This window comes from Paramormyrops kingsleyae, chromosome 9 (assembly GCF_048594095.1).
Source record: "Paramormyrops kingsleyae isolate MSU_618 chromosome 9, PKINGS_0.4, whole genome shotgun sequence".
NCBI lineage: Eukaryota > Metazoa > Chordata > Actinopteri > Osteoglossiformes > Mormyridae > Paramormyrops > Paramormyrops kingsleyae.
The window spans coordinates 2249918-2263291 of NC_132805.1; the positions used below are offsets into that span (position 1 = coordinate 2249918).

Below are 13374 nucleotides of genomic sequence, written 5' to 3' on the forward strand. Positions count from 1 at the left end.
TTCTGTGTTGCTAATAGGATGCATCAATACCCATGAGCCTCTCAGATCTAATCTTTTCGCTTGAAAACTGTGAAGAGAAAAGCAAAGACTGAGGAAAGTGAGGTTCCACAGCGATTTATGGTATTAATTCCCACACTCCCCCTTTTGCTCCTGCTCTTCCAGATTGGAAAACAGTTAAAGTGTTTAAGTTGCCAAATGGCCCGGCAGGAGAGGGAGAAGAGCCTGATTTAGAGAGAGCGATTCGGCTGAGATCGCTATCATTCGCATAACTTTATTAGTGCTTCTGGTGCATCTCCTGTCTGATTTACTGTGCAGTCCCAGGGGCTGCTGGTGTAAACACAGAGGAAATCCCTGCACAAGGTAAACCTGTCACGCCACACTAGCTGCTGCAGGAAAATGCAGCCGACGCATCAGTAAATCTTTTTGCCAAATGGACGGGACATGGCCTGCTCTGGGCTCACCTCTGCTGCTCTCAGCTCCAGCTCAGCAATCAGACTCTTACTGTTATTTTTCATGTGGATTTCTACCTTCAAAACACTGATTTTATGCTTTCATTTCTTTAACTGGAGTCTGATTCCAAACAAAAGGCTGTCACAAAAATAATCTTGTAACACAGGAAAAGTCGTGCAGTGCCACATGTCAGATAGTGGGGAAAACGAGTGGAGCGTGAATGATTTGTGTGCTTTGGTGACTAAACATTTTCTTTTGTACGCCTCACACTTATCCATGAATAGAAGCTTTTTTTCCCCAATTATTATAGTCGGGTTGCGTGGTATTTCGTATAGTGTAATGTGCTTTTCTTACGTTCATTTCAATTTCGGTGTTTACAAATTAATCTAAATCATCACTGCAGCCAACACTGGTGTAAGAATTCCACTCTGAATTCTTTAATATTGCTAATTACTAAGCGGCGGATTCATGGCAATCAGTGTTTCCCATTCATCTGGTCAAAAATCAGTAAGTGGTTTCAAGGCATGAGCAAAGGCTCTGTGTTGGGGGGGGGGGGGGAAATTTAATAATTTAAATGCAAAAGTCTATTTATTACAGAGGAGACAAATGAAGTCACGGTCATGTTACCCTCCTGTATCTGGTACAATATATCAGAAAATTAGAATTAATCAAATTAAAATGGTTTAGCTTCATGCCAACTATACCACAGGACCAATAAAAATGTTCAGTGTTCAGTTAAAAATGTTCAGTGTTCAGTTAAAAGTGGTTACAGTTTAAGTACTATAATGCAGAACTAAATATTATAGTCAGTTTCCATCTTAGTCACTGGCTGATTAAAAAGGTTTAGACTTCACAACAATGAGATAAGTACGCATCTTCCTTCTGACTGTAATGCGACATGACCCTGCAGTGTCAGGACTTTGAATCCCACATCTGCTCTGTGTGTGTTGCATGTTCTCCCTGTCGTGTCGGTAAGATGACAGATGTGTGAATCACATATTTTTAATTCCTTTGCATTATTACTGAACAATCTAAAGGTTTTGTCAAACTAATACATTTAAAATAGTTTTTGAGTATTAAGCACACACATGGAGTATGAACCCAAAACAAATTGACCCATCCACTCACAAAGAACCCAGACAAATTTAAGAGCAATGGTTAAGCCTTTTAGAATAAGTATGTAACTGCATGTTCAACGTTATATTTCATTATCCTGTGGAGAGATTAACCATAAAGTGTTTCAAACAAATCACACAAAACCCTCAGTACAATACAAACAGTTTAATTGTGTCATTAACAATCAACCACTCCTAGTTAGAACATTTCTGGATTAAGAGAACAGAGGAACACTTATAAAACAGTTAGTTGTAACAAAATAACCGGTGTTCTCATTGCAATAAACTCATAAAAAAGAAACACGTCTTTTTTTTATACAGAATATTTATACAGGAATAGCTTCAAATTGGATCGTTAACCAAAGGAAGACACATTGCAGACATTTATTTTCACATAAATTGCATATGTTTTTTTTTCTTTCTCTAAGGTGTTCTATAGGTTAGTATTTACCTAAGCTTACTTATTTGCATGATAGTAAAAATTGCATACAACCATTGTGAAGCTTGTAGCATGTGTTGCTTGACATACAGCACTTTTTAATAGGCAACCGTTAAAGCACATTTTCCATTTAAAACGTTTAAGACACTTCAGATAAACTGCCCATCAAAATTACAATTATAAATAGAAAAAGGATAAAATGGAAAAAAAAAGCTTTACGTAACAGAACCTTCCAAAAAAAGTAATTACATCAGAATCTGCAAAATAAATAGGACAACAAAACGGAGGTTGTTTCACATTTTAAACCGTGTGGAGATTCAGTAAGTTACAGTGACAAACTTTTTGCAAAATAATTGAACATCGGCAGTGCCATATAATACAAGGCATTTGTTGGCATAGTTTTTTTTAAAACTATCTTTTTACAATTAATATGTCTATTGGTAAAGTATATTTTAATGTTATATATATATATTATATATATAATTGTGTTTGTGTGTTTGTGCATACACAAAACACACACATGGACACATACTTCTCATTAACGAATGTTGAAGAATCGAGCTAGCTATACTTCCAAGACTCTTCGCTTTTCGACCATTTCCAGTTTGCGTGACCTATAATCAAGTTTCAGCTTTTATTATTATTATTATTTTCTTTTTAGCTAGAGAGAATAATGTCACTGCAGCAGGCATCCAAGCCTCCACGTTAAGGCCTTGTCTTCAGCCGCACTGTACGCTTGTGAATTCCAGTGAACACCACATAACATAAACATCTATCAAAATCTATCAAACTCTATTGACTTTTATCAGTAGCTCAAAATCAGTGTAAAAACGATGCACGTCAAGTGCAATCTGCAAATATCCACGGTAACATACGTATTTTTTTTTTGTGCAAGTTCATAAATGATGCATCCATTTCCTTTTTACAGTTAATAATACATGGTTTACAAATTGAAAAGGAAATCAGGAGTAATACTATCGTTTTAAAGTCTATTTAAATAGTATTACAGTATGAAGAGTAGGGCTACTCTTTCGAGTCGTGGTCGGACTCCGAGTGAATGTCAGCCGACAGCTGCTCCTCGATCTTGATTGAGAAAACCGTGCTGTTGGTCTGCGCGTTCTCGTTCAGGTCCTTCAGCAACTCGCCCTCCCTGAAGTCCGCCAGGTCCTCCTCAAAGCCGGCGTGATCCTTCAGCTTACCTTGATGGTTGATGTAAAAGCGCTGGTTCTGGAAGAACTTAATGATGGTGTGCTTGGGCAGATCCAGCTGTGCAGAGAGCGTATGGATGGCCTCGTCATCTGGGTACAGGCCCACGTCCTGGATGAAGCTCTGCAGAATGCCTAAGGCTTCCAACGAGATCTTGCCCGCGGGCTGGACTTTGCTGCGGGTGTCATCCTCCGATTCGGCCGGTAGGGCAGTGGACGGCTGCCGGGGTGGAAGGCGGGGCCCCATCGGCTGCTGCAAGGGCTGCTGGGACAGTGGGGGCTGGGGGGGGCTCTGCTGTGACAAGTGGGTCTGGTGCTGAGGCTGTGGATGAGGCTGAGACTGCAACAGGAAAACAGATGGGGGGGCGGCGGCATTTAGACGCTTAAAACATCAGATTAACGTTTCTGTTTCCAACTGCTGTGTTTTTGGCACTTTTTCATTATGCATCTATGAACCATTGTCCAGGGCTGGAATTACCCAGATACTATCTCATCTCTATGACGATAGTCAAGAGTTGAACAAGAAAGCATGACTAATCAATCCCTGAGTGGTGGCCTCTGTTCTGCCAAAATGTTTACGGCAGGCTTTTATATTCAGAATGTACGCCTCGAAATTCTAAGCCTGTTGATTTGACATATACACACACATATATATGTATATATATATATTTTACTGCCCATTCATATGATATAGACAAAACCCAAACTAAGCATGTATACAAAAGCCTATCTGTAGATGGCTGCCAGTCACAGAGAGTGCGATAATCCTATCATGTTCTTTTCTGTTAACAATGTAATTATTCTGGTGGGTTGTGTCATATCAGATTGAGCAAAACACACTGCGCAGGAACAATGAAGTGCAGCTGAAACCCTGAGAAAAGCGGCAGTGCCCCCCCATGAAGAACCCCCACACTAGTACGGCTGTGGAGTCATAGGCCGTTTGCATCTGCAGTCAATTCAAGGAAGCTACGCACGAACGACACCACCGTGTTTGCCAAGTCTGCAACACTGCAATGGCGTACAGGCAGCAGGGAGCGCTACCATTGTAAACTTTACTGTAGCTAAAACGTTTAACATTATTTTTAAAAGCAATTTAAGTTCTCAAAATGTAAGCCTCAGATCATGAGATCCTGGATCAGTTAGAAGCAGCAGAGCTGCAGTCTTGGTTCAGTCTTGGTCCAGGAGCTGTAGCACAGTATGCATAAAGTTGAGTTATAGTTCCTGGGTCCAGATTAATAAAGTTAAAAGTAAACGGAAGTAAGAAATGTGCGCAGGAGGCCGGGACCCTGTGGACTGTGTGCATTCGGTCACCTGCAGGGGCTCTGAGGGCACGTGTAAGATGTGGGGGGGGCGGTCGACGTGATGCTGCTGGCCCACACTGCTCTCCTGCTCGTAGATGGCGTCGCGCTCCGCCTGCGGCAGGCTCAGGAAGCGGCGGATCATGGACAGGTTCTCCCACAGGGTCCGGTTCTCCGGGGACGGGTCTTCCTTCCACCGCAGCAGCTCACACAGCCAGCCCTGGGGGGGCAAACATGGCCTTCCTCAGTCCTCACTACCTCCAGCAACGTGGTGACCATGCTGCAGCTGCAACTAAGCATTTTATCTTGGATTCAATTCATTTTTATATAGCGCCTTTCGCAGCAGAGTCACGCCATGGAGCCTGACAGGACTGTGCGGCAATCTGTCACATCGTTTATACAGAACGGTGCATGAAGCAGGGTGGAATGGAAGCGGGAAAGGCAGAAGACAAGAGGAGAGGAACCAAAAACTCCCAAATAAGGAGAAAGAAAAAAAAACTCTGGGGGTTGACTGGTTGCCCACCCCTCCCCCCCCCAGCATGCTAACATTAGAGGAAACGGTGACAATGGGCCAGCTTTGATAAAGGGGGGGTGTGACCTGTGATCATGGTCAGAGCGCATTAATCAGTCAGGTCTCCGAACAGGAGTTTATACACGCATGCCTTCTCAGGCTGCTAGCTGAGCTTGGCCCTAAGCTTTCAGCGCCAGCTTTGCAGTGGAGGGAACATTCCACAGGGACGGAACAGGGCGTGCAGGCCCAAGACCGAAGCGGAGCCCCTTTGCTGGCCCACGGGCCTCCGCGCCGTGACCGCGCATCCGAAGTGTGGCAGCACATGTCTCGGTTCTGCCGGATTACCGCGAGGCGACACCGGACGGCAAACGTGTGCCAGGGCCAGAGCCACGTGGCCACACTGCACGCTGGAGATAACTCAGCATTTCTGCTGCCCCCCTCCCATCCAGCTCTCCCCAAAACCCACATCAAACCTGAGATGGGGTGGGGGGGGGGGGGGGCATATAAAGAGAGCCGGCCCACCTTGTTTCTCTGCCATGTTTACTATGGGCTTTTTAATTTGCATGTAGAGGGATTTTGGATTTCTCCTGACTGATGTGGGTTCCGGTGGATCCAGAACAGAGACGCTCAGTTGTTTCAACCTCCTATTAACACGGTTAATCCAAACTCACACAACAATGACCTGGCTGCATTAAGCACACATGCAGAAGATCAGAACCAATCTATAAATAAAATAAAAAATTTGTACCATATGTAAGCCTTAGAATGTAAGCACAGCTATACTAGTAACGTCGGTTGAGTTAGACAGAACTGTGCGTGATCCGGACTGCTAGCACATTAATAGGATAATTAGCAATGTCTCGTATCCGTCTGTAAATGCTCCTTTGATCCTCATCATGGCCGCCTCACACTCGGCTGCAAACCGCCCCAGTGCAGGCTGCAGGTCACCAGCTAATGACGCCAACAGGACCACATCATCTGCAAAAAGCAAAGACGCGATCCTGAGGCCCCCGACCCGGACCCCCTGTTAAAGGGCAGCCCAGGCAGAGTCCAACACCCCCCAGCAACAAGTCTGACTTACTGCTGGCAATGCAAACCAAAGTCACGCAGGGAACAACGGACCACGTACCCCATACTCCTGAAGCACCCCCCCCAGGACCGCCTGAGGGACACGATCATATGCCTTTTCCAAGTCCACAAAGCACAAGTAGACTGCTTGGGCAAACTCCCACGAACCCCCCAGTACCCTTGCAAGGGTGAAGAGCTCGTCCTGTGTTCCGCGACCAGGACGGAATACGCATTGTTCCTCCGGGATCCGAGGTTCCAATGGACAGACCCTCCTCTCCAGGAACCCGGCACAGACCTTCACAGGGATGCCTTTCAGATCGACAGATTGGTGCAGCGCCCGCAGTAATGCGGACGACGTACCGTTCTGTTCTGGTGAAGAGGGAGCCGAGCCAGAAGACAAAGCTCTCGATTTACCGGTCGGTCTACGTTCCTACCCTCACCTATGAGCTCTGGGTAGTCGCTGAAAAAGTGAGATAAGATACAAGCGGCCAAAATGAGTTTCCTCCGCAGTGTGGCTGCGCTCCGCCTTAGAGATACGGCGAGGAGCTCGGACCTCCAGGAGGGGCTCAGAGCAGAGTCACTGCTCCTCCGCATCGAAAGGAGCCAGTTGAGGTGGTTTGGGTAACTGTCTGGGGTGCCTCCTGGACCCCTCCCTGGGGAGATGTTTCAGGCATGTCCCACTGGGAGGAGGCCCCGGGGCAGACCCAGGACAAGCTGGAGAGATTATATCGTAATATAATTACGACGACAAGTTAGGTTGCCTTCTTAACAGGACACTCAAAAATTGTGATTTTATAATGCATACATTTTTAACATTTTTGCTTTCACATATTGTATATGATAAGAGCTAAGGTATAGGCAGGGAAAGGGCAAAAAATGAAAATATCTATTGTTGTAGATTGATCTGACAAACATGTTCATATTTTACATGCCTCAGGTAACATCCGAACGTCACCGGCATGTGTAAGAGAGAATGACTGGTTACGTTTAAGTCTGGTTACTGGTCCTTTGGAAGTGGCCTGCTGGAACTGCTGAAAGCAACTTTTGGTCAGATGTTGTCACCGTAGCTATTCCAAGCAGCCCAGACCATGGTTGGGATCTCTGTGAAACACGGTTTCTCTTCAGTGCACACAAGATCTGGATCCAGTGATCCCAGCAGACAGAACTCTTTCAGTAGGAATCTATAATTAGCCATGGGCACACAAGATGGGAGTTGGGAATTGCTGGTAGGGGGAGGTGTCGGCGTTTGCTTATCCAGAAACAGTCCTGTTTATGGAGACTAAAGTCTCTGCTGGGCCTCTTCCTCAGCAGAGGTCAAGGGTCACGAAGAACTGTAGGCTAATAAACCTTTCTGCATCAATCCCACACACACACACACACACACACAGCCTGCACAAGCTCCACTGTGCACTTGTGTTAAAACAGCAAAGGGTCATTTGGGGAGGACAACAGGCAAATTCAGAGTGTCGGCTCTGTGAAGTTACACAACAGTGTGCATGTGTGTGTGTCAGTGTGATGCAGACACGTGACAGCAGCGCTGTCAGAGAACAGCCTCTCATTCACGGGGCCCCCTGCATCCCTCCACGCCCCAGCACAGGGGCCCCGCGCACCAAGGGCCCGACACGAGGCACTCGGTACTGAAACGCGCTGTCAGAGGCCCCTAAAGCAATGCTGTGCCACTTCTGTTCTCCGGCATCGCAACAGACTCACACAGCAATGCTTCAAGCCAATTTCCCAAATTTAAAATGTTTTTAAAAGTCTCTTACAAGAAATTCATGGACCGCCGAGTGATAAACACCTTGTTTCTAAGTTTCAGGGTATATTTTTATTCTATAAATACTTAATGGGGGGAAGAAAAAGGGATCAAGGAGACCAACACTCCATTGTGAAGGAGAGGAACTCATCTGAAGTCAAACATCACGATCTGTCACTGCAGCTTGCGAATGGCTCAAAAGACACTGACAAGGGAGTGGGAACGTTCGCACGTCGGAGGAAGGACTAAGGGGGGGGGGGGGGGACGACAGAGGAAGTATTGTTCTCTTATCCTTCATCTTGGCTCTGGCCCAGAGCAGAACGCTGCATTTTTTTTTTTTCTTAAGAGGATAAACTGGAAAGGGTAACGCGGCACACTGAAAGCTGTCATTCGGCGCGGTCCGCGGCCACACAGTCGCACGCGCCACGCGGCGGGCGCACAGACGGGCCTCGCTGTTCGCTCGCCGCGTCCATCTGCCGACGGGGGAAACATTCGCGCACGCTCGTCTGTGCTCTCGCGGCATATGTGGATCTCCTGCAACAATAAGCAAACCCGCTGAAAATAGACGAGCACGTTTGGAGGAAATCTTATTATGCAAATACAACTGCTCTGAGCCTTTGTTTAAAAAATTTATTTTTTTTCTTGCTGGCATCTTTGGGTAAAGGGGGGGGGGGGGGGGTCGGGGTATGGGGGGCCAGATATTCCAGACTCAACTAGCCCAGAAAAGGTGACGGGAATATAACAACTCAAGGAAATCCAGCATAATGTGCAATTTCTACATAAAGTTCTTTTATATGGATCATAGGACATTTATAGACTTAAACAGTCCATGAACTAGGGTTGTGGTTCCATTGACCAAGGGGCCCACAAGATTGCAGAGACGGGTGAGGGCCGACTCCCCAGCGGAAGACGAGGAACCCGCCCCTGTTTGGTCTTCAAGCACAGATGACAGCAGCGGAGAAATGAAAGTCTGCTGTGTACAAACTCCACCTGGACCAACCACCTCACATTCATCTCTTCAGAGCAACTAGCGCTCCCTGGAGGGCCCCCACCAGATGGGATAACTTCCAAGGTGTTCAAATTAAACCTACGCAGGCTGCATTACTGATAACTGCACAGGGGCAAAAAAAACCTTTAAGGGAAAAAAAAGACTAACCTGTATGACTGTAAAGTGATCTGATATAGGTGGTTTAGTCAGCCATTTTTAATGCCCATTCCTCCTTGAGTGATGTAATAAAATGAAAATAACTGCATATCAAAATTGCTGTAGGACTCTAATGGCTCATTTTACAATGGATACAGAAACATAAAAGAAGCCAATCAGAAAACATACATTTTCTGATAGTTCAAACAAATTTAGAAGCTTTCAAAAAGGTAATAAATCACAGCTTAATTAGGCGTGATAAAACGTGCAATACAATATTTCAGTGAGTGTAACCTTTGGAGCGCACATATCGCTCTCCCCAAGTTTGCCGCCTCTGATCAGCGGAGTGCCTTTAATAAACGATTAAAAAAAATGATAAAGGCAGCAGAGTCACGGCGGCGGTGGCTGAGCTGCACACGTCTGAACATCTGCTCGGGGACGGCGACGCGCCGCACGCCCGTCTCACGAGCGACACCGCGGCCCCTCGCACACGCACACACACACACGCACACGCGTGAGCGCCAGCTGGGGGGGCTGCATGATGTCAGCACTTTTTGGGGGTGAAGGTTGCGACTTCTACAGTCGCACTGGGGATTCTACTGCCCGCAAAGACTGACAGACGGGGAGGTAAGCATTCTCTACATTATGCAGAGTCATGGGGGGGGAGGGGGGGCAGCTGGCAAGTTTACTCCCCCCATGCAAATTCTTCAATTATATGACATTTTACTTTTTAAAGTTATTATTTTGGGATTTTTAAATACGTGAAGGGCTTAATGAACATTTCAAACCAGATTAATATCACCCCCCCCCCCCAAGTTAAGGTGGACCAAATGTAGCAGAGTCAGTGTATTCGCAAATGGAAAAAATTCTTGCGCTAACGCTAATCTGAAGATCAATCAACAAACAAGCAGAAATTATTACAGCTTCCTGTAATCATACAGCGGTTAAATTTTAATTTTGAGAATAATAGACTGAGACCCTCTATCAGAAAATATTGGTGTTGTAGACAGAGATGGCCATCAATCTGCTAAATTAAAAATAATTATTATTTTATACATACACACCTACACACACACACACACACACACACACACACACACACACACGCAAGTTTTTTTTTCCGTTCCTATATCTGTTGTTTTTTTGACACACACCCAGATTTATATCAAGTCGACTGCACTGACAATCAAACTCCCCAACTGTCGCCAGATCTTAGTCATCCGCAGAATGACTCAGCATGATGGGGGAAAAAACCACAACATCACGGTGGCAAAGCAAAACTTCCAGGGCTCCTCGACAAATTACCTCATAGGGTAACGATGACGCCGCGAGAAAATCTGAGGCCGGTCTCCATGTTGCATTTGGCGGGGGGGCGGGTTTGGTTCGGGGGCCGTGGAACGGTACAGATATTGCACTAATAATGCTGGAGAAACAGATGGACAGTTTTCGCTTGTCATGTGTGATTTCAATTTAAAATAAATAAATAAATAAATAAAACCAGCAAACAAGCTGTTTGTGGTTAAACTGCCTAATGGGCTGTTATCAGGTTCTAGAAATTTACAGGATACACGCATGTCGTAGAAAGGAAGTGAGAGAGAGAAAGAGGTGAAGAAAGAAAAAGGAGAGCAGGAACAAACAGCTATCAAGACAGAAGGGGGAGAGAGGTAGGGTGGTGGGGGGGGGGTGTTGGTGTGTGTCGGAGGGGTGGTGAGGGGGGGGGGGTGGCACTAACGTACCCTCTGTAGCAGCAGCTCTTACGCTGCATCTGGGGCTGCTGGTTGCTCTGCTTAAATTGAAATATTTCCCAGCGTGTGTCAGAATCGTGCACAATGGTAATTATGACAGATCTGATTAGGCGGGCGAGTTGGGGGCCGAACGAGCGGCTCTGGGCTGCAGGTGCGACCTTGTGCATTCCTGCGTGTGTAAATAAAATTAATTACAAGCGTGGGGGCGCGCGGCGCGTGACATCGGCGCACGCGGGGGAGTCCCACGGGGGGCACCCTAATGGAATATTTTCCCGGAGTCTAATAATACAGTTGGTATTGACTTGAGGTAATTAGAGGGATCATTAAAGCGGTTTTCCCGGCGTATTTGCCTGCCTGATCAGATTAGTGAGAATGGGACTCAGAACAAGCCCTGTGTGGTCTGCCAGAGGAGACGAGGGGGGCTGCAGGACCGCGGGGGCGCTTCTGCGGGCGATAAGCGGCGGGCAGGCGGGCGGTGGAAGCTCTGCAGCCGGATAATAGACCAAAATCTCTCTCATACAGGAGCCTGGGGAGAGGGAATCTCTCAAGGGTGATGGGGGGGGGGGGGGGGGTTGTACTGGACATGACAAGACATTTGAGAAAATAATTTCTTAAAAAGTTCCGCAGTCGACTTAGCTGTGACGTGGCAGATCTCCTGGCCAGAGCTGGGGGGGGGGGGAGGGGGGTGTGGATCGTGGATCGTTCTGTCCATTATAAAAACGACAGGAAGAGCCTGTCTCTGGGACCGAACTGCCTTTTTGGAGGGAGGCGATAATTCACGCAGCAAAATTAATTATTCAGACGGGTCTGCAGTTCAAGAAAATTTGCCTCTAATAGTACAGAGAATGGCATGTTTGTGGCCGTTTCCCTGGAAACATAATATCCAAGCAACAAGATAAATAAATCAACCAATTAATAACAACCACAGCCTTTGGTAATGATCTCATTCTCTGTGTTCATCTACAAGTCAAAGGAGAAAAAAAACACAAGTTTTCTGTTTATTTTTTGGAAATCGGACCACAGAATTCCCCCCAGGATCTCCGGCCCCCTCCCTCCTGTGACATTTTCCCTCTGGAATGGCTCTGATCTGGGGCTCCCAGTGCCAAAACGATCCCCTCTCGGCTGTCCTCTCATGCCAGGTGACGTGCTGCACCTTCCATACACCAAGGACACGACACAGCTAAGGTCACGCTGACCGTGAAGCACGCCCTGGAGTGTGTGCGCGACCTGCCCGGGGGCTGAGGTCCGGCAGCGCCCCCCCCAGGCTGCATCCCGGCATCGCGCTCCCCGCGCCCCTTGGGAGGGGGACGATGGGTGCCGCGTGACAGATGGTAGGGCACCCTAGTGCCCGGCAACCCCCCCCCACCCACACGCAAAGCAGAACACCACCAGATCAGTGACATTCTGTCTCATTAGAGCCTTGCTAATTACCACAGGCCCTTCCGGGTTTCTGGAGGGGGTGGGGTCACTTCCAAGGAGCCCCAGCAGGTGCTCCCTGGTCCGCGTGCTCCGGAATCAGAGGCAGCGTGAAAGCAGTGCAGGCTTTTTTCAATGGGTGACGGGAAGACTGCAGATCCTCAATCCAAACCAAAACGCGTCACGAAATTACACCCAAACCAATTACCGAACGGCATTATTTTCCTTCACGCGATTAATTTACATGGCACTCTGTTAAAACAAACAAATTAATTTGTATTTTTAAAAATCTCCTTAATATTATCCACTGCCATGACAGCCTGGGATCCTAATAGCTTATTCATTCCGAAACAGACATAACGGATTCCCGTCCAGATCCGAAAGTAAGGAAATGCAAATGAATCAGATCTGTTACGGAGTCTTTCTGTGGTCATTAACCCTAAAGTGGAGACCATATGGTCCATCCCAGCATCCCCCCTCCCCCTCCCCCTCCCTTCCCGCCTCTAACCCCACCGCAGTGCTCTCTGAGGGGCACCTACGACAACCGCTCCCCACCCCCCACCCTCGTACTGGAGCTCCAGAAAAACCCATCGCCACGTTCCACGACCGGGGATTCCTGCAGTGAGCCCCCAGGCAGACGAGGGAGTTGGATGGGAAGCGTGGACTGGGGGGGGGGGGGGGGGCAATTGGCTCTTGCCAGGCACTGACCCGACGGAAATACCTCCTCGCTAATGAGTCTACCGCTCACTGGCCATTTCTGGTCGGGTTGGACCGGCACGCCGGCGCCCCCCCATGGCCAAGGTGCGGGGAGGGGTGAGTGCGAGGCACCAGCTGCCAGGGGAGAGAGCATTACGAGATGGAGGCGCAGATAACGGCTCTCCCAGGCCTCCTTTGAGTGGGGCAATTAGCACGGCTCTTATTGCGGCTGCGTCGGCGCCGACGGCGCGCGCGAACAGGCCAGCAGGGCGGCGGCGGGGAGACCCGCGCACAAGAGGACGGGCCAGCAGGGCGGCGGCGGGGAGACCCGCGCACAAGAGGACGGGCCAGCAGGGCGGCGGCGGGGAGACCCGCGCACAAGAGGATGGGCCAGCAGGGCGGCGGCAGGGAGACCCGCGCACAAGAGGACGGGCCAGCAGGGCGGCGGCAGGGAGACCCGTGCACAAGAGGATGGGCCGCAGAGAAAAGACAGAGTGGCTGCTGCTCTCCCACCAGTGGTGCACGTCGTCAAAC

General features: G+C 48.0%; 1 protein-coding gene across 9 annotated transcripts in view; it reads right to left on the minus strand.

The window, feature by feature from the left end:
* Positions 1-1716: 1716 nt before the first annotated feature.
* satb1b (SATB homeobox 1b) overlaps positions 1717-13374 on the minus strand; it is a 43849-nt gene continuing 32191 nt past the window's right edge. For all 9 annotated transcript variants that reach the window (XM_072716015.1, XM_072716017.1, XM_072716009.1 and 6 more), the window contains 2 exons: positions 4521-4727; positions 1717-3549 (listed from right to left, as the gene is read on the minus strand). In XM_072716015.1, coding sequence (XP_072572116.1) covers positions 3028-3549; positions 4521-4727 — 729 coding nt within the window. In that variant the 3' untranslated portion in view covers positions 1717-3027. The remainder of the gene's footprint in view (positions 3550-4520; positions 4728-13374) is intronic.